The sequence below is a fragment of the Lutra lutra genome, chromosome 4, assembly GCF_902655055.1.
Source record: "Lutra lutra chromosome 4, mLutLut1.2, whole genome shotgun sequence".
Taxonomy (NCBI): domain Eukaryota; kingdom Metazoa; phylum Chordata; class Mammalia; order Carnivora; family Mustelidae; genus Lutra; species Lutra lutra.
In genome coordinates this window covers 155,754,460-155,780,178 of record NC_062281.1, presented here as the reverse complement: position 1 = coordinate 155,780,178, position 25,719 = coordinate 155,754,460, and the positions used below count along the sequence as shown (strand labels likewise).

Below are 25,719 nucleotides of genomic sequence, written 5' to 3'. Positions count from 1 at the left end.
TGTTGCATTTAGTTGTCATGTCTCTGTAGTCTCCTTCTCTTTGGAACAGTTCTGCAGTCTTTGACTTTTCTTGACCTTGACACTTTTGAAGATCGCAAACCAGTTATTTTGTATAATGTTCCTCAGTTTTGGTTTCTCTGATGTTTCCTCCTGACTAGATTCAAGTTATGCATTTTTGTGGGAATATCATAGAATTGGTGCTACTTTTGTTTTTTTGTTCTTGTTTTTGTTTTTCCTTCTCAAAGATTTTATTTATTCACTTGACAGACAGAGATCACAAGTAGGCAGAGAGGCAGGCAGAGAAAGAGGGGGAAGCAGGCTCCCTGCTGAGCAGAGAGCCTGACTTGGGGCTCAATCCCAGGACCCTGGGATCATGACCTGAGCGGAAGGCAGAGGCTTCAACCCACTGAGCCACCCAAGTGCCCTGCTACTTTTGTTTTTAATTAATACATATTATTTTTTTAAGAGCAGTTTTAGGTTCATAGCAAAATTGCACAGAAATTAAAGGGCATTCCCATAACCCCCTGACTGCCCCCACTCACTACCTCACTTCTCCTGGTATTGACATTGTTGTGTCCTTTTCATTGCAGCCTGTCAAAGAGCACAGATTTCCATTTGACCCATTATTGATGATGCTCACTTTGATACTTGTGTCAGGTGGTGTCTGCCAGGCTTTGCTGCTCAAGTTACTCTTCTTTTTTTTCCTTTGGTAATTAGTATTTTTGCGGGGAGGAACTTTGAAGCTATTAAATATCCCTTCCTCATCACACTTGGGATTCATTCATTCATAGTGCAAGAATTCATGGTTCTCTTTTTTATTCAGTGGGATATAGTCCATTGATATAATTATTTATTTTGATTTTCTTATTTAGCCTGTGGGAACTCTTTCAGGCTGGTTTCTGTGTCCTTTTGACATGTCCCCATCATTCTTAGAACACATACTTGCTTTCTAGGATATAAGATATTCAAAATTGTCCTTTTTTTTTTTAATTGAAATATCATTCACATACCATAAAATTGATTCTTTTAAAGTATGTGGAGTCCAGTGGTTTTTGTATATTTACAGAACTGTGCAGTCAGTCATCACCACTGTGTAGTTCCAGAACATTTTTATCATCCCAAACAGAAATCTTCTACCCATTAGTAGTCATTTCCCATTTTCCTCCAACCCCCCCACCCCCGCCCCAGGACCTGACAATCATGAATTAATTTTCTGTTTCTATGGATTTGTCTATTCTGGACAGTTCATACAAATGGAATCATATATAGCTTTTCTGCTTCTTTACCTTAATATTTCCAAATTCATTCATGTTGTAGCATATAGCAATATATCATCTATTTTTATTGCCCTATAATATCCCACTTTGTTGATAAACCATCCTACACTTCCTTCATGCATTTATCAGTTGATAGATATTTGGGTTGTTTCCACCTTTTGGCTGTTGTGAATGATGTTACTGTGAGCATTTGGGGATGAATTTTGTGTGAATATTTTTCCATTTCTCTTGGGTATAAACCTAGGAGTGGAATAGCTATGCCATAAGGTAACACTGTTTAAATTTTTGAGAAACTGCCAAACTATTTCCCAAAGTTGCAGCAGCATTTTACTTTCCTTCTAGTAATGTGTTAAGAGCTCATATTTCCCTATATCCTCATCAAAGCTCTTGTATTTTTTTCTACTCCAGCTCTGGAATCAATCATTTCCCCATGGAACCCTGCTTCCTTTGCATGGATAACATACTTGGAAACCAAATCTGGTGTGAGGTATATGCTCATAGCTACTTGAAGTAGAGATGGAGTTTTGTTTCTCCAAGATCCTGTGCACAGAACTAGAGAATATGCACACACACACATTTACATCTGTATCTGTTGTGTGTGAACACACATACACTGACATCTGTATCTGTTGTGCGTGACACATACATTTACATCTGTATCTATTGTGGGTGGACACACATACATTTATATCTATATCTGTTGCTATAACTATTGATGTTTCTTGCAGTCTGTGAGTTCATACTTATATCTCAAATTCCAAACCAACACTGCAGGGTTCTTTCTGGTTGTCACCTTTTGTGCATTTAACTCTTTTCTCTAACAGTGAGAAACCTTGCCCCTGTTGCCCTTTACATAGTCACTTATTTGATCCATCTCTACATGTAACCAATCTCCTATCACCTTCTCCTTCCCCTGGCCCTTCTATCTTGCTCAGGCTCCGACCTGCCACTCTGGGCTGCACTCTTACATCTCCTCACCCCTCCTGGCTATGGACTCTTCTTATCCCCAGGCCAGACCGTCCCGTTCATGTGGATGCCTTCCTTACCTCTCTTGTGCTCTGGCACCCCATGCTGCGCTGTCCTTCTGCACAGACGGCTTCCTCACCCTGCTGGGTCTCTGACACCTTATGTTGGGCCACCCTAACATGAGTACATCTATTTTACCACACTTGGACTCTGACTCCCCTTTACACAGATGCTCTCTTCATCCTGTTCCCATGTCTATTGAATTTTTCATAACTTTTCCCTTTTATTACTATTTTTTCAACTTTTTATTTTGTAGTAATTATAGACCCCCAGGAAGTTGTAAAAATAGTATAAGGAGTTCCTGTGTGCCCTTCATTTACCCAGTTTTTCCTCATTGGTTACATCTTACATAACTATAGAAAACATAAAAACCAGGAAATGGACATTTTATTTATCCATTCATCAGTTGATAGATATTCAGTTGTTACGACCTTTTGGCTGTTATGATTAAAGCTGCTGTGAGCATATTCATGAATGTGTATCTCTCCCATTTGTCAACTACCATTGTAGTTGAAGATAGAACACAATTCCATCACCACAGAGATCTCCCTTGTTCTGCTCCTTGTCAAGCAGTACTATCCCATATTTAATGACTTTTCTAAATTACAGATATTATTATTACAAGTTACAGGAAGAGTTGAGTAAGCATAGAGATAAACCATGTTATAGTCAGGAATAGAAAGACTTAATATCATTCCCAGTCATGAGTGAGGGTCAGGATAGGAATTCTAATTTCTGAAAGTTGATTTTACTGGCATTCTGTTCTTTCCTGTTCCATCGCTGAGTCTTGGAGCCACTTGGCATAGTTTTTTTCCCCGGCTGCTGGCTTTATTCAGAGAGCCCAGTGTGGCCCCTTCCACAGCAGAAACTTCTGAAGTTTGCAGCCAATAATTCCTGTCCTCCCTGTTAGCTTTCGAATCCTAGGCCTGTTGCCGTCTAGTTTTATAGTTTCTGTCTAGTTTTGTAACCCCTGTGGACTGACATCTTCAGTTTTCACTCATTGCTGTGGCTTGCTTGCTTCTTGTTTATGTATCTGTATTTCCCTTTCTTACTTTTGAATTTGACTGTATAAACGATTTTAAAATAATCTTTTTTTTTGTAGAATTTCTATATTGAGAGAGAGAGAAGGAATGCTTCCTACCACCAGCTCAGTATTCTTTTTTCTTCTGAAAAATTTCCAGCCTATGGAAAAATGGAAAAATAATGCAGTAAAGACCCATATATCCTTTACCTAGATTCATTAGTTTTTACCATTTTGTTTATTTTTTTGAACAACTCTCTTCCTTTCTCCCTCTGTTCTCTTTTTTTTTCTCTTTCCCACGCTCATACACACATTTACATACTTTTATTTTTCTGAATCATTTGAAAGTTAAATATGGATAACACAACACTTCTTCCCTAAATAGTTCGGCGGACATCTCCGAAGAGTAAGGACATTCTCTTAGGAAATCAAAATACAATTATGACATCTAAGGAAGAGATTATTAATATTTTGTATCACCTAATATATAGTCCAAATTTCATGGATTGTCATCTAAATGTGGTGTTTTGCTGTGTATGTATATATGTGTGTTTTCTTGATCTAGGACCCAGTCAGTGTTCGTGCATGGCATTTGATTATTTAATCTCTTTAGTCTCTCTTAATTTAGACTGATGGTTTTTATAACATTGAATTTTTTGGAAAGTTCAGAACAGTTGTCTTATAGAATGCCTTGGATTCTAGATTTGTCAAATTGTTTCTTCAGAATTCAGTTCTGGTTAAACATTTTTGGCAAGAATACTGGGTTGAGGGCGCCTGGGTGGCTCAGTGGGTTAAGCCGCTGCCTTCGGCTCAGGTCATGATCCCAGGTCCTGGGTTCGAGCCCCACATCGGGCTTTCTGCTCAGCAGGGAGCCTGCTTCCTCCTCTCTGCCTGCCTCTCTGCTTACTTGTGATTTCTCTCTGTCAAATAAATAAATAAAATCTTAAAAAAAAAAAAAAAAAGAATACTGGGTTGATAATGTTTTAAACTTCTCATTGCATAACATCAAGAGGTGCATCATGTTAAACTTTTTAACATGTTAAACTATATCAACTATTGTTAAACAATTGGTGATGCTAAGTTGATCATTTGGTTTAGGTAGTGATTATCATATCTTTTTAATATAAACATATATTTTCTCCTTTGTGATTAAATTTTTTTTTTTTTTTGTGGACTAATACTTTGAGACACTGTGAGTATTTCTTCCCCAATAACCATTTACCTAAAGGCTTTAGCATTCATTTTTGATGCTGGCCTGAATCAGTAGTTATCATTGGAGTTCAGTACAGCTTCTTAACCAGCTTTTTATACAGTAGTCCCTGCTTATGTATGGGGGATATGTTCCAAGACCCCCAGTGGTGCCTAAAACTACAGGTAGTACCAAAACCTATGTATACTGTTTTTTCCTATACATACATACCTATGATAAAGTTTAATTTATAATTTAGGCAAAGTAAATGATTAACAGTAGTAACTAATAATAAAAGGAACAATTATAAAAATATATCGCAATAAAACTTATGTGAATGTGCTGTAGTGCTTTCCATTGCTTAAAGTAATACAATACCTTTCTCAGACTGGCATTCCAAGGCTTGCATAATATAAAACCTATCTAACTGTCCATCCATGTCCTAATATTAAGTATATAAATAAATTCTTGATCCAATTTCACTGATCCCTCAATAAATGCCCATCCCTAGATAACTCCTTGTATGTCTCTCCCTGTTTGAAATTTCACTTCTGTATCTTGCTATCTGGAATATCTGTTAAAATTCTTCCTTCCTTCTGGACCCACCTCAAATCCATAAATAATGCTTCCTTGACTATCCACATGGTGGTTCTGCCCATTTCTTGAACTTTTATAGTACTTACTCTGTAGCACTTATCTGTTAATTTCATCTGACAGATTAATCAAGTAGTGCTTTGTGTCTCTTGTACTGTGTTATTAAAATCATTTATTATATTTTATTATTTAGCATTGTTTACCATTAATTAAGTTATAAGCTTCATGATGTTAAGGATGATGTCTGAAAATTCAGTTTATTACAATACCCTGTATACAGTAGATGCACAATAAATATGTTGAATCCAATTATTTATTAGTATTTTGACTATGAAATGACTATGAAATGCCAAGTATTGTACATGTATATTAAATGTACTAGATTAGCACATTGTTTGTGAGAAATTTTCGTTTGTGCTCTTAGCATTAGAAAGTTTATATTGCAGGGTTTTTTTTTTAAGATTTTACTTATTTATTGGGCAGAGAGAGAGAGAGAGATCACAAGTAAGCAGAGAGAGAGGCAGAGAGAGGGGGAAGCAGGCTCCCTGCTGAGAAGAGAGCCCGATGTGGGTCTCAATCCTAGGACCCTGAGATCATGACCAGAGCCGAAGGCAGAGGCTTAACCCACTGAGCCACCAGGCGCCCCTAAATATGCAGTTTTTATCAAAATAAAATGACATGTATATGAAAATGATTTTGAACTATAAAGATAGATGTAAGAAAAACTATTAAGGTATTATTATGCAGCCTATTTGTCTACCTAAACTTAAATCATTTAACAGGAGCCAGTCCATAAACAAAAGTGGATTGAATGAATAATCATGAGGAAATACTTGAATAAACCCGTTAAATCCCCTGAGCTTTTTTTTAAATTGGTAAAATGAAAGAAATAATATGCACACTTTTATATGTCTCAGAGGAGAAACACTAAGTCAAAGAAAATTCACCGCATTTTATATTTACCTTAAACTTTGTAATAGCAGTATTTTACATTTAAAAATATTTTTTTATTTTTTATTAACATATAATGTATTATTAACCCCACTGGTACAGGTCTGTGAATCTCCAGGTTTACACACTTCACAGCACTCACCATAGCACATACCCTCCCCAATGTCCATAATCCAGCCACCTTATCCCTACCCGCCTCCCCCCCCACCACAATCCTCAGTTTGTTTTGTGAGATTAAGTCTCTCTTGTGGTTTGTCTCCCTCCCGATCCCATCTTGTTTCATTTTTTCCTTACCTACCTGCCAAACCCCCCATGTTGTCTCTTAAATTCTTCATATCAGGGAGATCATATGATAATTGTCTTTCTCTGATTGACTTATTTTGCTCAGCATAATACCCTCTAGTTCCATCCACATTGCTGCAAATGGCAAGATTTCATTTCTTTTGATGGCTGCATAGTATTCCATTGTATATATACACCACATCTTCTTTATTCATTCATCTGTTAAGGGACACCTAGGTTCTTTCCATAGTTTGGCTATTGTGGACATTGCTGCTATAAACATTTAGGTGCACGTGCCCCTTCAGAACACTATGTTTGTATATTTAGGGTAAATACCCAGTAGTGTGATTGCTGGGTTGTAGGGTAGCTCTAATTTCAACTTTTTGAGAAACCTCCATGCTGTTTTCAGAGTGGTTGCACCAGCTTGCATTCCCACCAACAATGTAGGAGAATTCTCCTTAGTATATTACATTTTTAAATTTTTCCTCTTCTTAATGTTTTCCTTACTCAGACATTTTAGGGGAATTATAATATTATCTCCTCTCAGTCTGCCTTCCTATTTGCCAGTAAGAAGCCAAGCAGAATTTTCAGTTTGGAAAGAACATTCTGAGAAATTAAAGAGATAGATAAGTATGGGGATCATTATAGTAGAGGGGAAAAATGGGGATAGTATTTACTGAACAACTACTACGTGGTCTTGGCATCCTGTTAGGTAGGTGACACACCTAGTGTATGTGCCCACTGAATGCTTTTAGATGAATTAACACTGTGAAAGACTTAGAAATGGTACTTGAAAAAGAAGTTTAAAAAGAAAAACGCAGGGGCGCCTGGGTGGCTCAGTGGGTTAAAGCCTCTGCCTTTGGCTCAGGTCATAATCCCAGGGTCCTGGGATTGAGCCCTGCGTCGGGCTCTCTGCTCCGCAGGGAGCCTGCTTCCTCTCCTCTCTCTCTGCCTGCCTCTCTGCCTACTTGTGATCTCTCCCTCTCTGTCAAATAAATAAAATCTTTAAAAAAAAAAAAAAAAGAAAAGAAAGAAAAACCCAGGGGTGCCTGCCTGGCTCAGTCAGTAGAGCATTAAGCTTGATAGTGAGTTTGAGCTCATTCAGCTGGGTCATGAGTTTGAGCACCAGGTCAGGTGTGGAGATTATTTTTAAAAGAATCTATTAAAAAGAATAACCAAATCATAATCATCATTAACATTATGGAACTGATATCCCATACTCCATGGTTGCTTGAACTTTCTTGTTCCATTTGGGTATGATTCTTTATTTTTTTTTATTTTTATTTTTTTTAAAGGTTTTTTATTCATTTGACAGAGAGAAATCACAAGCAGGCAGAGAGGCAGGCAGAGAGAGAGGAGGAAGCAGGCTCCCCGCTGAGCGGAAAGCCCGATGTGGGGCTTGAACCCAGGACCTGGGATCATGACCTGAGCCGAAAGCAGCGGCTTAACCCACTGAGCCACCCAGGCGCCCCTGGGTATGATTCTTTAAAAGATTTTATTTATTTGACAGACAGAGATCACAAGTAGGCAGAGAGGCAGGCAGAGAGAGGAGGAAGGAGGCTCCATGCTGAGCAGAGAGCCCGATTCGGGGCTCGATCCCAGGACCCTGGGATCATGACCTGAGCCAAAGGCAAAGGCTTTAACCCCCTGAGCCACCCAGGCACCCCATTTGGGTAGAATTCCTTAAAAATTTTCTTTTCAAATAGAAATGTAGCTTTATCTCAAAGAAATGATTTCTCTATCAGCATCTGGATTTTATCTTTTGAAACATATCCTGTTCAAATGCACCAAGTTTGTCTTCTATAATTACATTTTGATTATTGTCAGCTTATAGGTTTCTAGACTTTATTGGGTTAAAGATCTTAGACTACCTCTAGTGGGATGATAAATTTTATAGTTTACCATGGTCTGAATAGATTTATAAGAGATTTTATTCTTATATATTTAAGATTTATAAATTATATAAATATTCATAAATCTATGTAATTTTTTCACTTTTTTCCAGTTTATTGATATATAATTGACAGATAACATTGAATTAGTTTAAGGTGTACAGCATAATGATTTGATATATATATTGGTAATGATTACCACAATAAGTTTAGTTAATATCGATCACTTCACACATAGTTGTGGTATGTGTATTTTCATTTTTAAAAATAAATACCTAGTAGAGGAATTGCTGAATCATATGGTAGTTCTATTTTTAATTTTTTGAGAAACCTCTATATTCTTTTTCATACAGTTTGCATTCCTAGCAACAGCATACAAGGGTCCCTTTTTCCCTATGTCCTCACCAACACTTGTTATTTCTTACCTTTTTGATAGTAGCCATTCTTTTTTTTTTTTTTTTTTTTTTAGATTTTCTTAAATGTATTTGAGAGAGAGAGAGAGAGAATGAGAGAGAACATGAGAAGGGTGAGGGTCAGAAGGAGAAGCAGACTCCCTGCTGAGCAGGGAGCCTGATGCGGGACTCCATCCTGGGACTCCAGGATTGTGACCTGAGGCGAAGGCAGTTGCTTAACCAACTGAGCCACCCAGACACCCTGATACTAGCCATTCTAACAGGTGTGATTTGATTGTGGTTTTTCATTTGCATTTCTCTGATATTTAGTCATGTTGAGCATCTTTTCATGTGTCTGTTGGCTGTCTGTGTGTTTTTTAATTGGATTGTTTGGGGTCTTTTGCAGTCAAGTTGTATGTGTTCTGAATATATTTTGGATATTAACTCTTATTCGATATATGATTTGCAAATATTTCCTCCCATTCAGTGGGTTGCTTTTCATTTTGTTGATAGTTTCCTCAGCTGTGCAGAAGCTTTTTAGCTTGATGTAGTTCCACCTGTTTTTATTTTTGTTTTTCTTGCCTTTGCTTTTGGAGTCAAATGCAAAAACTCATCTCTAAGACAACGCCAAAGAGCTTATTACTGCCTGTTTTATTGTAGGAGTTTTATGGTTTCAGATCTTACATTCAAGTCCTTAATCCATGTTGAGTAAAGTTGACCTTTGTGTTAAGTTGATCTTTGTGTATGATACAAGATAGGTGTATGGTTTCATTCTTTTGCATGTGGCTGTCCAGGTTTCCCAGCACCATTTATTGAAGAGATTATCCTCTCTTGTATATTGTTGGCTCATTTGTCATAAATTAATTGACCATATACATGTGGTTTTATTCCTGGGATCTCTTTTCTGTTACATTGATTGATGGGTCTGTTTTTATGCCAATACCATATTGTTTTGATTACTATAGCTTTGTATTATAGTTTGAAATCAAGAATTGTGATGGTTCCAGCTTTGTTCTTTCTCAAGACTACTTTGGCTATTCAGGATCTTTTGTGAATCCAGACAAATTATTGGATTTTTAAAAATTTTTGTGAAAAATGCCATTGAAATTTTGATAGGGATTACATTGAATCTGTAGATTGCTTTGGGTAGTAAGAACGTTTTAACAATATTAATTCTTCTAATCCATGAGCCCAGAATATCTTTCCATGTCTGTGTCTTCCAGTTATTTCATCACTGTCTTCAGAGTACAGATCTTTCACCTCCTTTGTTATATTTATTCCTAGGAATTTTATTCTTCTTGATGCAATTGTAAATGATATTGTTTGCTTAATTTCTCTTTCTGATAATTTGGTGTTAGTGTGTAGAAACCCAACTGATTTTTGTGTGTTCACTTTTTTTTTTTTTAAAGATTTTATTTATTTATTTGACAGACAGAGATCACATGTAGGCAGAGAGGCAGGCAGAGAGAGAGGGGAGGAAGCAGGCTCTCCACTGAGCAGAGAGCCCGATGCGGGGCTCGATCCCAGGACCCTGAGATCATGACCTGAGCCGAAGGCAGAGGCTTTAACCCACGGAGCCACCCAGGTGCCCCTGTGTGTTCACTTTTTAAAAATTTTTAAAAATTTTAATTTTAATTAAACTTAATTAAATTTTAATTTAAAAAATTTAAAACTCTGTGCCACATGTGGGGCTTAACTCATGAACCAGAAAACAAGAGCTGCATGCTCTCCTGACTGAGCCAGCCAAGCACTGCTTATGTGTTGACTTAATCTTGCAATGTTACTGAATTCATTTATTCTAATAGGGTTTTGTGTGTGTGTGTGTGTGTGTGTGTGTGTGTGTGTGTGTGTGTAGTCTTTAGGGTGTTTTATATATAATATCATGTAACCAGCAGTTGCAGATAGTTTTACTTCTCTTTTCTGATTCAGATACCTTTTGTTTCTTTTTCTTCCTAATTGCTTTTGCTAGGAATTCCAGTATTATATTGAATAAAAGTGGTGAGAGTGAGCATCCTAGTCTTATTCTTGATCTCAGGGGAAAAGCTTTTAGGTTTTCACTGCTGACTATGATGTTAACTGTGCGCTTGTCGTAGATGGCCTTTATTATGTTGAGGTGTGTTCTCTACTCACTTAGTTTAGGATTTTTATCATAAATGCATTTTGAATTTTGTTAAATGTTTTTCTGCACTATTGAGATAATCATGATTTATCCTTCATTTTGTTAATGTGGTACTACATTGATGTATAGATGTTGAATCATTCTTGCATCCCTGGAGTAAATCCCACTTGATCATGGTATATGATTTTTTTTTTTAAGATTTTATTTATTTATTTGACAGAGACACAGCAAGAGAGGGAACACAAGCAGGGGGAGTGGGAGAGGGAGAAGCAGGCTCCCCACTGAGTGGGGAGCCTAATGTGGGGCTCAATCGCAGGACCCTGGGATCATGACCTGAGCTGAAGGCAGATGCTTAACAACTGAGCCACCCAGGTGCCTGGTATATGTATTTTTACATATTTTTTAATGTATTTTTTATGTACTTTTTAATGTATTATTGAATCTGGTTTGCTGATATTTTTGGCTTTGGATTTTTGTGTCTATATTCATCAGGAATATTAGTCTGTAATTTTCCTTTCTTGTAGTGTCCTTACCTGGTTTTGGTATCAGGGTAGTGCTGGCTTTGTAAAATGAGTTTAGAAGTGTTCCCCCCCTCTCTTATTGTTTAGAAGAGTTTAAGAAGCATTACTATTAATTTTTTTCTTAAGATTTTTTGTTTATTCATTTGAGAGAGAGAAAGTTAGCCAAGAGCGTGAGCTAGGGGGTAGGGTCAGAGGAAGATGGAGAAGCAGACTTACTGCTGAGCAAGGAGCCTGATGCAGTACCTGGGATCATGACCTGAGCTGAAGGCAGACACTTAGATCAACTGAGCCACACAGGCTCCCCAGTTCTTTTTTTTTTTTTTTTTTTAATGTTTGAAAGAATTCATCAGTGAAGCCAACTGGTCCTAGGTTTTCTTTGTTGGGTGGGTTTTTGTTTTTGCTTTTTTTTTTTTTAGATTTTATTTATTTACTTGACAGATAGAGATCACAAATAGGCAGAGAGGCAGGCAGAGAGAGAGGAGGAAGCAGGCTCCCTGCCGAGCAGAGAGCCCGACATGGGGCTTGATCCCAGGACCTTGGGATCAGGACCTGAGCCGAAGGCAGAGGCTTTAACCCACTGAGCCACCCAGGCACCCCTGTTGGGTGGTTTTTAATTACTGATTCAATCTTATTAGTAATTGGTTTGTTGAGAATTTTTATTTCTTTGTGATTCACTGTTGGTAGGTTGCATTTGTCTAGGAATTTATTCATTTCCTTTAGGTTTTCCAGTTTGTTAGTGTATAATTGTTCGTAGTAGTCTCATGATCATTTGTATTTCTGTTATCAGTTGAATATCTATAAATTAAATTTTAGAAATTGGAAGTGTAATACAAATTTGATCTACTTTCTAGGTTTAAACAAGTCTCTTGAGTGGTGTTTCCTCACCGATGGAGAATTATTTCCAAGCAGAAGCTTACAACCTGGACAAGGTATTAGATGAATTTGAGCAAAACGAAGGTGAGAATTTATTTTGGTGAATCTATTTGAATACATTTATGATATGGAGAATGTGGGGTTATGAGAGGATGTAACAGTTTTAAAAAAATGACTTAATAACTTAATGATAATAGTATTATATTTCAGTATCCAGAGGAAGAACTAATATTTTTTGCACTGTGTGCCAGATACTATACTAAAGCATTTAAATGGACTGTATTATTTAGTCTTTAAAATAACCCCATGAAAGTAGATCTTATCTACATTTTATAGGTGAGAGACACAGAGTAAGTGGTTTCCCTGAGGTTAGTTTGCTAATAAGTGGCAGAATGATTAGTATAGGCATTATGATACTAGAGCTTGAACTTTCTTTATACAATCAATCTATGGTCAAGAAGAGCTTCAAGAATGTGTGATTGTATTTTCTAAACTAGAAAAATAACTTGTTGCCTGTTGACCAATAAAGATATATTTTAAACCTAATTTTAAAAGATTTATAGTTTTAAGTTACTGCCAAAATGGTTAGATAAAATGTCTGCCTAAGATTTACTTTATTTAGGTAAACTTTTTCCTTAAATTTCTCTGTCAGCATGATTTGAATGAATAAGCCGTAATTAATTAGATCCCTCCTACCCTGATACTCTGTTTCTTTTTCTTTTTTTCTTTCTTCTTCTTCTTCTTCTTCTTCTTCTTCTTTTTTTTTTTTAAAGATTTATTTACTTGAGAGAGCACAGGGGTGGGGGTTCAGAGGTGAGATAGAGAGGAAGAGGGAGAAGCAGGGAGCCCAAGATGGGGCTCGATCCCAGGACCCTGAGATCATGACCCGAGCCAAAGGCAGACATGCTTAATAAACTGAGCTACTCAGGCGCCCCCTGGTATTCTCTTTTTCTAGCTGGAAGTGGCAGGTAACAAGTTTACAAAGTGATGTATTTCTGTCTGAAGTCTGTGATTTTAGAAATGGTCTCCAGACCTTTACTATATCCAGTTATTTAGGTTGTCCTTTGATAGTAGTTGGGAAGAGAGATTAATTTTAATGTTGTTGCTTTGGCTCTGTAATAGACCAAGCCGTATAGAATTATGGGCTTAAGGAAGGAAAAGGGAGAAGGAAGGATACGTGGAATAGCCTACTGTTCTCATATTTTACCACTGATGACCCAAAGCTACTCCATAACCATAGGATTCATATAAGTGTGAAATTAATCATTTGGGATTCTATTGGATCTACATACCAAGGTTGAGGGGGTCTTTTCCTCTCAGTTTCAATCATTTATACAGGTAATTTCTCAATCCTTTCTTTGGTTTGGCCCTCTGTGTATCATTTATTTGTTATGCGATATCTACATAGGTGCTACACCTAATCACTTGAATAGTAAACTTCTAAAATATCATTGACTCTAAGAAAACTATTAGTTTATTACATCAATCTCTTTAGGACTTCTGTAGATCTAGTAGGGTACTTTGCATATAGTTGATTTTGAATATATTTTTGTTGAATCAGTAAAAATTGTCTTTTAGTTCAGAAATACAACATTGCTTATAAAAACTTAATTCTTTTAGGAGGTGAAGAACTTCAGAAGCCAAATTCTTGTTTGGAACTGTATTGTATATTTGTTTTGAACTATTGTTTAAAGATCTTAGTATGTACTAATTGTATTCAAATGACCACCTCTAGCCTGGTATCTTTCCACGTATATTTTAAATAAAGTGATTTTTCATTCTATGTTAATTTCCTTCTTTAAATGAAAAATATACCACACACAGACTGTGATAACACTAGATAATTAACATTATACCCATGTAGTAGGTAATTGAATAATGACATTTTTAATAACTGATCTACCTTTCTTGTTTGAATATTATTAAATATTCTTGTAAGAAGCAGCATTTTGTTTTTATTTCCATGAACCATGTTGGAAATAATTATTTATTTTTTTTAAAGGAAGTTTATGTTATTAAATCTCAAGTCTCTGCTAGCCCAAGTTTGGGCAACTCATGATTTTAACATTCAGTATTCAAGACCATTCTCCACATATTTTGATGTCTTATGGCTTTTACAGTCTGGCCTTTCTAGCTTCTTTTCACTACTTGTTTACACTAATTCTTTTTTCAGCCCCAACTGATTTACTTATTGCTCTCTCAGATTGTTGTGTTTGGGACTATACTTGTTCCCCCTTAAAAATGACCTCTTTTGGGGCGCCTGGGTGGCTCAGTGGGTTAAGCCGCTGCCTTCGGCTCAGGTCACGATCCCAGGTCCTGGGTTTGAGCCCCACATCGGGCTGCTCGGCAGGGAGCCTGCTTCCTCCTCTCTCTCTGCCTGCCTCTCTGCTTACTTGTGATTTCTCTCTGTCAAATAAATAAATAAAATCTTTAAAAAAAAAAAATGACCTCTTTTCCACACTTAAAAATAAAATTGTCTTTGAAGCCCAGGCATAATGCTGTCCTGTACTGCTAATTAGATATTCATGTGTACAGTACCTGTTTTTTATTTTTCTAACTAGATTATGTATTTCTTGGAGGCCAGAGCTATCATTTAATCTTCATGCTCCTTAAGCACAATGCTTTTACTATGGTAGATACTCACTTAGCATATATTTATTGTGTACCTACTACATAGCAGGCACAATGCAAAGTGTGTGAGGGCTTACATTGATGGAGAGAAATGGTTTCTGTTTGAAAAAGTCAGGTAGAAGCCATTGTGTTATAGTCTAGTAAGTGCTTAAATAGAGACATGAAGAAGGTGCTAAGGGGGCATTAAAGGTTAATGTTACTATTGAGGGGAAAATATATCTCCATAATTTTCAGGACTATGATTATTAGATTTACTGTAAGAAGACAGCAAGAAAGACTAAGTGTATTATTTCTTATTTCTCTAAATATACATATGGCACTATAACTTGGAGAAATAATCATCATAGTTATAATCTCTTAAAAAGTAAACATGAAATTATGCTTATTGATAGAATATAAGTAGGTTGATTTAACAAGATAAATGAATATTTTTCTGCCAAGTGTCCTCAGATAATTATATAAATATAAACCTAATTAATCATGTGACACAGTTATGAGTATAATTTCATATACTATAGCAAACTTTTAAAAATACTTGTTATGGACTGGGGCGCCTGGGTGGCTCAGTGGGTTGAAACCTCTGCCTTGGGCTCCGGTCATGGTCCCAGGGTTCTGGGATCGAACCCCGTGTCGGGCTCTCTGCTCAGCGGGGATCCTGCTTCCCTCTCTCTCTGTCTCTGCCTGCCTCTCTGCCTACTTCTGGCCTCTGTCTGTCAAATAAATAAATAAATAATCTTAAAAAAAATAAATAAATAAAATAAAATAAAATACTTGTTATGGACAAATTTCAAATACATACAAAAAGCAGAATAGTGTAGTAAACTCTGGTGTACCCAATTTCCCGGCTTCAGCAGTAATTAACATGGTTCCAATTTTGTTTCATTTGTATCTTCATCCACTACTCGCTGCTTATTATGTTTTTACAGGTTTTTTTTTTTTTTAAGATTTTATTTATTTGAGAGAGATAGAGCATGCGCACAAGCATGAGCAGTGGGGAAGGGTAGAAGGAGAGGGAGAAGCAGACTCCCCACTGAGCAGGGAGCAGAAGGCTGGGCTTGATCCCAGGACCCTGGGATCACGATCTGAGGCAAAGGTAGATATTTAACCAACTGAGCCACCCAGCCGCCCTTTTTTAGTTTTTTTTTTTTTTTAAGATGAAATTTACATACATTAAAATGTATAGATCTGGGGCGCCTGGGTGGCTCAGTGGGTTAAGCCTCTGCCTTCGGCTCAGGTCGTGATCCCAGGTCCTGGGTTCGAGCCCCCACATTGGGCTTTCTGCTCGGCAGGGAGCCTGCTTCCTCCTCTCTCTCTGCCTGCCTCTCTGCCTATTTGTGATTTCTCTCTGTCAAATAAATAAATAAAATCTTTAAAAAAAAAAAGTATAGATCTTAACTGTACCAGTTTTGATAAGTAAATACATCAATGTAACCCACATTCCAGTCATCATGTAGATTATAGATCATTCTGTCTCCACAGAAAATTCCTTTGTTTTCCCTCTTACTCAATTACTTGTCCTAATTTTTTTCCAGCTTAGATTAGTCTGCACCCTGTGTTGTACGCAGCCAATCGAAGGTCTTTCTGATTGCTACTGCCTGCCCCCACTACCAAGTATAGCCTCTGTGCCATCTTTAATTATGTTAATAGATTGAGGTAGAATTCTTTTGTTGTTTGGAATCTTCTGGGATATTACCATTTGGTGACATGTAATATAGAAACAGTCTGAAGAATATTTTTTTTATTCTTAGCTAAAAATTAAAATTAAAAACTTCATATTCTAGGAATATTCTATTTTTAGATATCCTGGGAATATTTTATTTTCAGAATGTTTGCAAATATAGTTAATTAATTGAGTCCTAGCTTTTCTAGTGACACCAGGAAACTTATTGTAATTATTTATCTTTTCAGATGAAACAGTTTCTCCTATTTTATTGGATACCAAGTGGAATAAGATTCTAGATCCCCCATCTCACCGACTGTCATTTAACCCCTCATTGGCCAGTGTGAATGAACCTGCAGTTTCTAATGAGTCACAGCCACAACTAAAAGTCTTCTCTCTGGCTCATTCAGCTTCTTTGACCACAGAGGGAGAGGATCATTGTGCTAATGGACAGGACTATAGTCTGAATCCAGAGATCAGCACAATGTGGATCGATGAAAATGCCGTTGCAGAAGATCAGTTAATTAAGAGGAACTGTAATCGAGATGATCAATGTAGTACTGTTGAAGTCGGAGAGAAGAAATGTGGAAACCTAGCTTGTCTGCCAGATGAGAAGAATGTTCTTGTCGTAGCTGTCATGCATAACTGTGATAAGAGGACATTACAAAACGATTTGCAGGATTGTAATAATTATAATAGTCAGTCCCTCATGGATGCTTTTAGCTGTTCACTGGATAACGAAAACAGACAAACTGATCAATTTAGTTTTAGTATAAATGGGTCCACTGAAAAAGATATGAACTCAGAGAAACAAATAGATCTGTTGAAGAGATCAAGTGCAATGGGGGATTCTGTTAAACATACATGTACTACTTCATCTGATAATCTAGCCAGTGTCTGTTCCCCTTCACAATTAAAGGATGATGAAAATACAGGTAGAGACCCACCCATGTCTGTGATTACAAGTTTAACAATTGATTCAATAGTCTCATCCCAGGGAACAGATGAAGGTCCTGCTGCTAAAAAGCAAGAGAACTATATACCAGATGAGATTCTTACTGGCCAGACCAGCTCTGCTAGGACAGATCTAGGGAGTCCAAACTCCTTTTCCCACTTGAGTGAGGGGATTTTGAAGAAAAAAGAGCCAACAGAGGAGAGAACAACTGAAGAATCTGTCCGATCTGGTTTACCTTTGCTTCTCAAAACAGACATGCCTAATGGGTCTGGAAGGGATGATAACTGTGAACAGTTTTCAGATTGTCTTGTGCCTAGTGATCTTAGAGCTGACAAAAAGGAAGGTTGTGAACGTGAAGAAATTCTTGGCAGTACGGAACTTAATATGACAGAGCATTTCTCTGACTCTCAGGAGATGACTAATTGGAAATTGACTAAACTAAATGATATGAATGACAGCCAAATAAATAAAGAAAATGAGAAGTTTCTGCCAATGAATCAGTCTGAGGACATTTACAATGATAGTGGAGGAGAGTGTGATAGAATGGCAGAAGCAGGTCTAGATTTAAAAGGAACTTGCACCAATGAAAGTGAAGGATGTGATTTCTCCACTATGGATACACCAGCAGCAAATTCTCTATCTAATTGTGATTCCTATGGAATGCAGAGCCCAGTTGTTTGTTTTGTTCCAAAGACTTTACCCTCCAAAGAAGATTCAGTAACAGAAGAAAAAGAAATAGAAGAGAGCAAGTCAGAATGCTACTCAAATATTTATGAACAGAGAGGAAATGAAGCCACAGAAGGAAGTGGACTACTTTTAAACAGCACTGGTGACCTAATGAAGAAAAATTATTTACACAGTTTCTGTAGTCAAGTTCCATCAGTGCTCGGGCAGTCTTCACCCAAGAGAGTAGCAAACCTGCAATCTATCAGTGTTCCTTTTGGTGGTGCAAGACCCAAGCAACCTTCTAATCTTAAACTTCAAATTCCAAAGCCATTGTCTGACCATTTACAAAATGACCTTCCTACAAATAGTGGAAATAATATTAAAAACAAAAATGATGTTCTTGGGAAAGCAAAATTAGGGGAGAACTCAGCAACCAATGTATGCAATGCCTCCTTGGGAAACATCTCTATTGCTGATACAAATGGGGAACATTTAGAAAGCTATGAATCTGGGATATCCAGTAGACCGTGCCTTGCTTTAGCTCCAGAAAGCCCAGATAATGATCTCAGAGCTGGTCAGTTTGGAATTTCTGCCAGAAAGCCATTTACTACTCTGGGTGAGGTGGCTCCCGTATGGGTACCAGATTCTCAGGCTCCAAACTGCATGAAATGTGAAGCCAGGTTCACATTCACCAAAAGGAGGCATCATTGCAGAGCGTGTGGGAAGGTAAGTTGTGTGTGTTTTAAGTCAGAAATACTGCATGCCCACTTTATTAAGCTCAATTAGAGATTAACAAAGTCAGTATAAGGTGAATATACTTCTGGTTGAAATGACATTATAAATAGCTTGGAACATCCAGTTCTAGTAAATTTCTAAATAAAAAAATGACCTTGCTGAATCTTAGTGTTTATATAACTTTTTTTGTTGCCAAGATTTAAGTTGAATCACTTTCCATGAACAGATGAAAATTGAGGAAGTGTTAACTTTGTGGTTTCTCTATTGATAGATACTTGGTTAATGGAATAGTTTGAAATAAGGAAGTTATTATTTTTTTTTTTATTAAAGGAATACTTGCGATTGACTTCATATTTTTTTTAATTCTTGAGAAATTGAATATTACACTTGAAATCCATCCTACTTTTTGGTATAGGATTTTGGTCACTCTGCTAGACATTCTGGAACTTTTTATACACATATACACATATTTTGTCTTTTCCCCCAATGTCATTTTTTTTTTAAAGATTTATCCGAGGGGAGTGAGGGGGAGAGGCAGTCACAAGCAGACTCCGTGTTCATTGTGGATGGAGCTGGCCCCAGGGCTCGATTTCATGACCCTGAGATCACAACCTGAGCCAAAACCAAGAGTCAGAAACTTAACAGACTGAGCCACTCAGCCATGCATCCCTCTCCATGTAACTTTGATACAAAGTAGAGTTGAGGGCTATAGATCCTATGACAAAGTTACAAGAATAATGGATATTCCTTAGCTCTTCCTGAGTTTTGCTTGCTAGTAACATATCCACTTACTGGTTTATCTTTTTAACAAAGAGCTGTAAACAAGGAGGAAGGGAATTTTATATATTTAAAAAGAATGCAAAGTTTGGTTTCGGGTATGGATTTCAATTTTAACATTCTTACTATTAACTATAACTTTATTAAGCTTTTGTTTTTATAAAAACAAAATAGAAAGATTAGTAATTTTCATAAATGAGATTACAGATGTAATAGTAAGTGCTCAGTAATTAAATGTGTACTTCCCTTCTTTTCTGATTTATTGGCCTACTTGTGTTAATTAGGATGCTTTCAGCTTTAAGGCATAGAATATCTGATCCTTAGTGACGTAGACAAAAATAACATTTCATATAACAGGAAACCTGAAAGATAGAGACTCACTTATGTCTGGGTGCAGTCAGAATCACTGAAGTTTTCTTGGTCTTCCACTTGGAAGAGAGTGGTACAGCTCTGTGCATCGAATTCAGGCTGGCAACTTCTCAAGTACAGGGAAATTGGTTGGGGGCAAAAGATGAATTTTTTTCCAGCTTTGCACAGTGTATATATTAAGTAGCCTGTTCTTGCTGCCCTCTCATCAGGGAGGAAAGAATCCCTAGCAACTTCTTTCAATTTTTTGGCCAGTTGTAGATCACAGGTCCAATTTTACACCAATCATTTAGAAAGGGGAATAGGATTGCTAGGATTGGCTAAGAAGATCAGTCATGACCATCCCCTGGGGCTGAGCCTGATGTTGCCGGAACAGAAGTGGGATTCTGTTAATCTGGAAAAGGAGGAGAATGGTTCTTGGGTGGGTAGTCAGTAAGGGCTACTATAAGGGTACAAAAGAACCAAGTGATGGGGAGCAGAAGAAAGTGAAAGCTATGATTGGGCTGCTGGTCTCTGATTATTAAAATTTGAAGAAAATAATGTGTCTAATTCCTAAATAGCTAGTAGTCTAAAGTAAACCTGTAGTCAGTAGTCTCAGTAGTGTTTTCTGTTAAGCAATTAGAGTTGTCTTTTTTTTTTTTTTTAAGATTTTATTTATTTATTTGACAGACAGAAATCACAAGTAGGCAAAGAGGCAGGCAGAGAGAGAAGAGGAAGCAAGTTCCCTGCTGAGCAGAGAGCCCGATGCGGAGCTCGATCCCAGGACCCTGGGATCATGACCTGAGCCGAAGGCAGAGGCTTAACCTACTGAGCCACCCAGGCACCCCTAGAGTTGTCATTTTTATGTTGTTCTTTGTGTTACTTACTCTGTATAATACTTTCTGAAAACTTTGCTCTCTTGAGCAAATAGTAACGCTTTTGCCCCACATCAGCATATCCAGATGTAATGAGTAAATAGGTAACTTAGGTGGTTTTAGAAGAGAAATAGTGGCAAAATGCACATGAACTGAAAAATTAGATGGGAGTTTTTCTGAGTGGAATTTATGGATTCATGTGGATTATGGATTCATATTCTATTTTTTTCCTTTTCATCTCCAGTTACCTCAGGGATGTTCTAAAGATTGATGAGATAAGGTCTTTGTAAAAAATCCTTGAGCTTCTCAGAAGAAAAGAGCTTTAAAACATAGGTATATTTTTTTCTAGCTAGTAATGAGATTATACTGGGAATGTAGCTAGAAAAATACCCCAAGCAATGGGATTTTGCAAAGTAATGTTTACTATTGAAAAAAAAGAAATTTAGTTTGCATATCCAGTAATTTCTCTACTTAATAATAAAAAAGCTTAACACTCTTTAACAAGCAGATATTAAGCATCTAATATATGAAGGGTTCTGGGCTAAGTATTAGAGATTTAGAGATACAAAAATTGTGATATATGACCTCATGGAGTTTGTAATTAAGGGCACTGGTGTCAGTAATTTGGGAGAAAATCTGGATTTCCTGGAGTTAAAAAAAAATCCTAAAAAAATTGTGAACCTCTGATCTGAGTAGACAATCAGACCATCCCATAGCAAAGTAGAAGACATATTAAGAGCTAGTTATATATATTTTATATTTATTCTCATTACACTCTTGTAGAATGGGGTTGTTAACTTTTTCCTATACGATAGGTCAAGAATCAGAGACTCTGAGTGGTCAAGGAATATGTGTAGGATCTCACAGCTTGAAAGTGCTAGAGACAGCTTTAAAGCTAGTACTCCTTTTCTTCTTTTTTTTTAAAGATTGATTTATTTATCTGCAAGAAAGAGACAGTGACAGCCTGAGTAGGGGGAGGGACAGAGGGAGAGAAACTTAAGCAGACTCCCCACTGAGTGCAGAGCCCCACATGGGACTGGATCCCATGACTTATGAAATCATGACCTGAGCCAAAACCAAAAGTGAAACACTCAACTGCCTGAGCCACCCAGCGGCCCCAAGCTGGCATTCTTTCTTTCAGTCATGCTGCTTCTAGCACGTCTCCTCATTTATAATAGCAGTATAAACAAAATAGATCATTGAGAATGAGAGCTTAATTTTTCTAAGAATGGCAGAAGGAATCAGTCATGTTACAAAATGACTATTTGGAATGAACAAAAAACAAAATGACTCTTTGGAGAGGGAGATATAAAAAAGTGGATATAATTTATGGGACAGAGTCTAAAGTATATGAGAAAAATGAGATCACATCAGAATATAGGTAGAAAATTAGTGGGGAAAGGGAAATTCATCTTATAGAAGAGTGGGTCAAGATGAAAATACTTGAGGGGTGCCTGGGTGGCTCAGAGGGTTAAAGCCTCTGCCTTCGGCTCAGGTCATGATCCCAGGGTCCTGGGATCGAGCCCCATGTCGGGCTCTTTCCTTGGTGGGGAGCCTGCTTCCTCCTCTCTCTGCCTGCCTCTCTGCCTACTAGTGATCTCTCTCTTTCCAATAAACAAATAAAATCTTAAAAAAAAAAAAGATGAAAATACTTGAATATAGGAGTTAACAGAAAATTGTGGGAAATTATCTAGCATAGTTTAAAGCTTATATTCAGTTTCTGATAAGCAGTAGAATTGTTGTAACATTCATCTTGGTAAAATGTAATTAAGTAGAATAATTACACTAGAATTTATGAAAGTATTAAAATGTTGCAGTTTATCTCTATTACTAAAATGGAGATCGAGATATCTGGATTCCATTCCTATCTTCATTATTAATTGCAAAAGTATGTCATACTCTAAAATGCTCAGCAAATGTGTTTTATTTTATGATTTCATATGTTATTAATTTAGATAATTGCTCCATATAACAACATGATCCCTACTTCTCCTGTATAATAGGCAATAAATTATAGAGTAGGAAGAGTACAGAGGTCTTTCCCCAAAAGGTGCCCTCTTAAGTTCAAATGATCACCATTACTATATATCCACATTAATTTCCTATGGAAATCACCAAGTTCAGATCATGGTTTTTCATTCTCTCTTAAGCTCCATTTTGACCTCTTTTTATTTGATCATTTGACTTCAGAGGACTAAGAAAGCATTGAGTTTAAGAGTTAAGGAAAGAGAAGTTTTGAAAGTGAAAAATTTCTAAAAGAAAAAATGTCACGTATCTTCTATTTGGTTATTTTCTTTTTTTCTTTCTAAGATTTTATTTATTTGAGAGAGAGAGCACACACATGGTGGGGGGGGCGGTGAGGAAGGGAGGGTAGAGGGAGAGAGAGAAGCAGATTCTGCACTGAGCAAGCAGTCTAAAGCAGGGCTCTGTCCCCGGACCCTGGGATCATGACCTGAGCCAAAAGTAGGCGCTTAACCAGCTAAGCCGCCCAAGCATCCCCGGTCAACCATTACCATCTCTGATGTGGCCAATTATTATTTACTTGGTACTTTCTGGTTAATGACTGCTCTATTTACTATTTAATAGAAATAAACATAAAAATATTCTTTAAGGGGTACCTGGGTGGCTCAGTGGGTTAAAGCCTCTGCCTTCGGCTCAGGTCATGATCCCAGGGTCCTGGGATTGAGCCCTGCATCGGGCTCTCCACTCAGGAGGGAGCCTACTTCCTCCTCTCTCTCTGCCTGCCTTCCTGCCTACCTGTGATCTCTGTCTGTCAAATAAATAAATAAAATCTTTAAAAAAAATTCTTTAAAAAGTAAAACTTCTTGAACTATAATTATTACCTGGATATTTTGTATTTGTTTGAGATGGTGTGAAAGATGAAAATAGGATAACATTTTTGAGGGTGCCTGGGTGGCTCAGTGGGTTAAACCTCTGCCTTTAGCTCAGGTCATGATCTCGGGGTTCTGAGATCAAGCCCCACATCGGGCTGTCTGCTCAGCGGGGAGCCTGCTTCTTCGTCTCTCTCTGCCTGCCTCTCTGCCGACTTGTGATCTCTCTCTGTCAAATAAATTAAAAAAAAAAAAAGAATGACATTTTTTGACACTTCCACTTTATGCTAGGCTTGTCTAATATTACAGTTCTCTGAAATATAGTTACAGATGAGAAAAATGTACCTCAGTCCTCAGAGTTTGAAAATGAGAGTGCATGGATTTTTTTTTAAAAAGGTTTTATTTATTTATTTGAGAGAGAGAGTGTGAGAAGGGGAAGGAGCAGATAGTCAAGCAGATTCCCCACTGGCTCAGCAGGAGCCCACGGTGGAGTTATCCCAGGACCCTGAGCCACAAGCAGACACTTAACCAGCTGAGCCACTTAGGTCTCCCAAGAGTGTGTGGATTTTAAGACAAATCTGTCTGACTCCAAAGCCTTATGTTCTTTTTACTACATTGGACATAGCAACAAGATTCATCTATGCTTAAATTGCTTACTAGAAATACAAGTCTTTGTCTTTGGGTGAACATTAGTTTTGGGCAGCAGTAAAGGATTGGGAATTTGAGTATTTGAATTTGAAAGGAAGATAAAAATTTTGAGTGGAACTCTCAGGTGAAATTACCAAAGTAGCAGGATTTTAGGTTTTGTTTTGTTTTGTTTTTTAAGATTTTATTTATTTATTTGACAGAGAGAGAGGGAGAGATCACAAGCAGACAGGCAGGCAGAGAGAGCGGGGGGGGGGGGGGGGGCGGGGGGAAGCAGGCTCCCCGCTGAGCAGAGAGCCCGATGCAGAACTCCATTCCAGGACCCTGGGATCATGACAAGAGCCAAAGGCAGACGCTTAACCATCTGAGCCACCCAGGCGCCCTGCTTTTCTTTTTTAAAGATTTTATTTCTTTATTTGACAGAGACACAGCAGAGAGAAGGGCTCAGCAGGGAGCCTGATTTGGGCTCCATCCCAGTCCCCTGGGATCATGACTTGAGCCGAAGGCAGATGCTTAACGTCTGAGCCTCCCAGGTGCCCCCTAACTCTGCTTGTATTTTGACATTAGTAATGTCAGGAGTAATTTTATATATAAAAGTGCGTAACAGAACTATTGGGGCACCCGTGTGGCTCAGTTGGTTAACCGTCCCGCTCTTGGTTTTGTCTCAGGTGTTGATCTCATGGGTCATGGGATGGAGCCCTCGTGGGGCTTGCTATGTGCTCAGTGGGGTGCCTGCCTGAACTGATTCTCTCCCTCTGGCCCTCCCCTCACTCATATATTCTCAGTCTCTCTCTCTCAGATAGGTAAATCTTAAAAAAAAAAAAATTATATAATATTTTGTTATTTATGTTGTTATACCCAATTTTTAGTTTAATTAAGTGAAAATATACCTTAAAAATTAAAATATATTTAAAAGAACTTCAAATTTAAAACCAAGATTAAAACATATTTTTTAAAATAATTTTTTTAGAAGCTAACAATATTTTTATTCAATAATATTACAGAATATAGCATGATGCTCACCTAAAATATTAGGGGAGAGTTGTAATGTTTTCAATGTTATCTGGGATAAAATAATATTATTTGAAGTATGAAAAAATTTGGAGTATGAGAAAATTTGTTGGTGCTTATTTTTTAACCATAGGAAAATTATTTTCAGTACTATAACCTAAGATGACAAGATATGCAAAATCATGTCTGTCTGTACTGTCAGTCTGTGTTATTTTATGTTTTGACTTTGGTCAAAGATTATTGACTGAATTGAAGATTATTTTCAACTTCATTTACTCTAAATAGAGGTTAGATAAATGTCATAATTTGTAAATGAATGCCGTATATTTAAAAAAGGCAGCCAGGGTGCCTGGGTGGGTCAGTCGCTAAGCATCTGCCTTTGGCTCAGGTCTGATCTCAGGGTTCTGGGATGGAGCTGCATTGGGCTCCCTGCTCAGCGGGAAGCCTGCTT

At 37.4% G+C, this 25,719-nt stretch overlaps 1 protein-coding gene across 3 annotated transcripts in view; it reads left to right on the top strand.

Moving 5' to 3' along the window:
* ZFYVE9 (zinc finger FYVE-type containing 9) overlaps nucleotides 1-25,719 on the top strand; it is a 211,978-nt gene that overhangs the window by 68,718 nt on the left and 117,541 nt on the right. For 2 of the 3 annotated variants that reach the window (XM_047725413.1, XM_047725411.1), the window contains exons 3-4: nucleotides 12,116-12,221; nucleotides 16,677-18,775. In XM_047725413.1, coding sequence (XP_047581369.1) covers nucleotides 12,152-12,221; nucleotides 16,677-18,775 — 2,169 coding nt within the window. In that variant the 5' untranslated portion in view covers nucleotides 12,116-12,151. Of the gene's footprint in view, nucleotides 1-1,685; nucleotides 1,765-12,115; nucleotides 12,222-16,676; nucleotides 18,776-25,719 lie in introns of all 3 variants that reach the window. The other variant, XM_047725412.1, reaches the window with a different exon arrangement.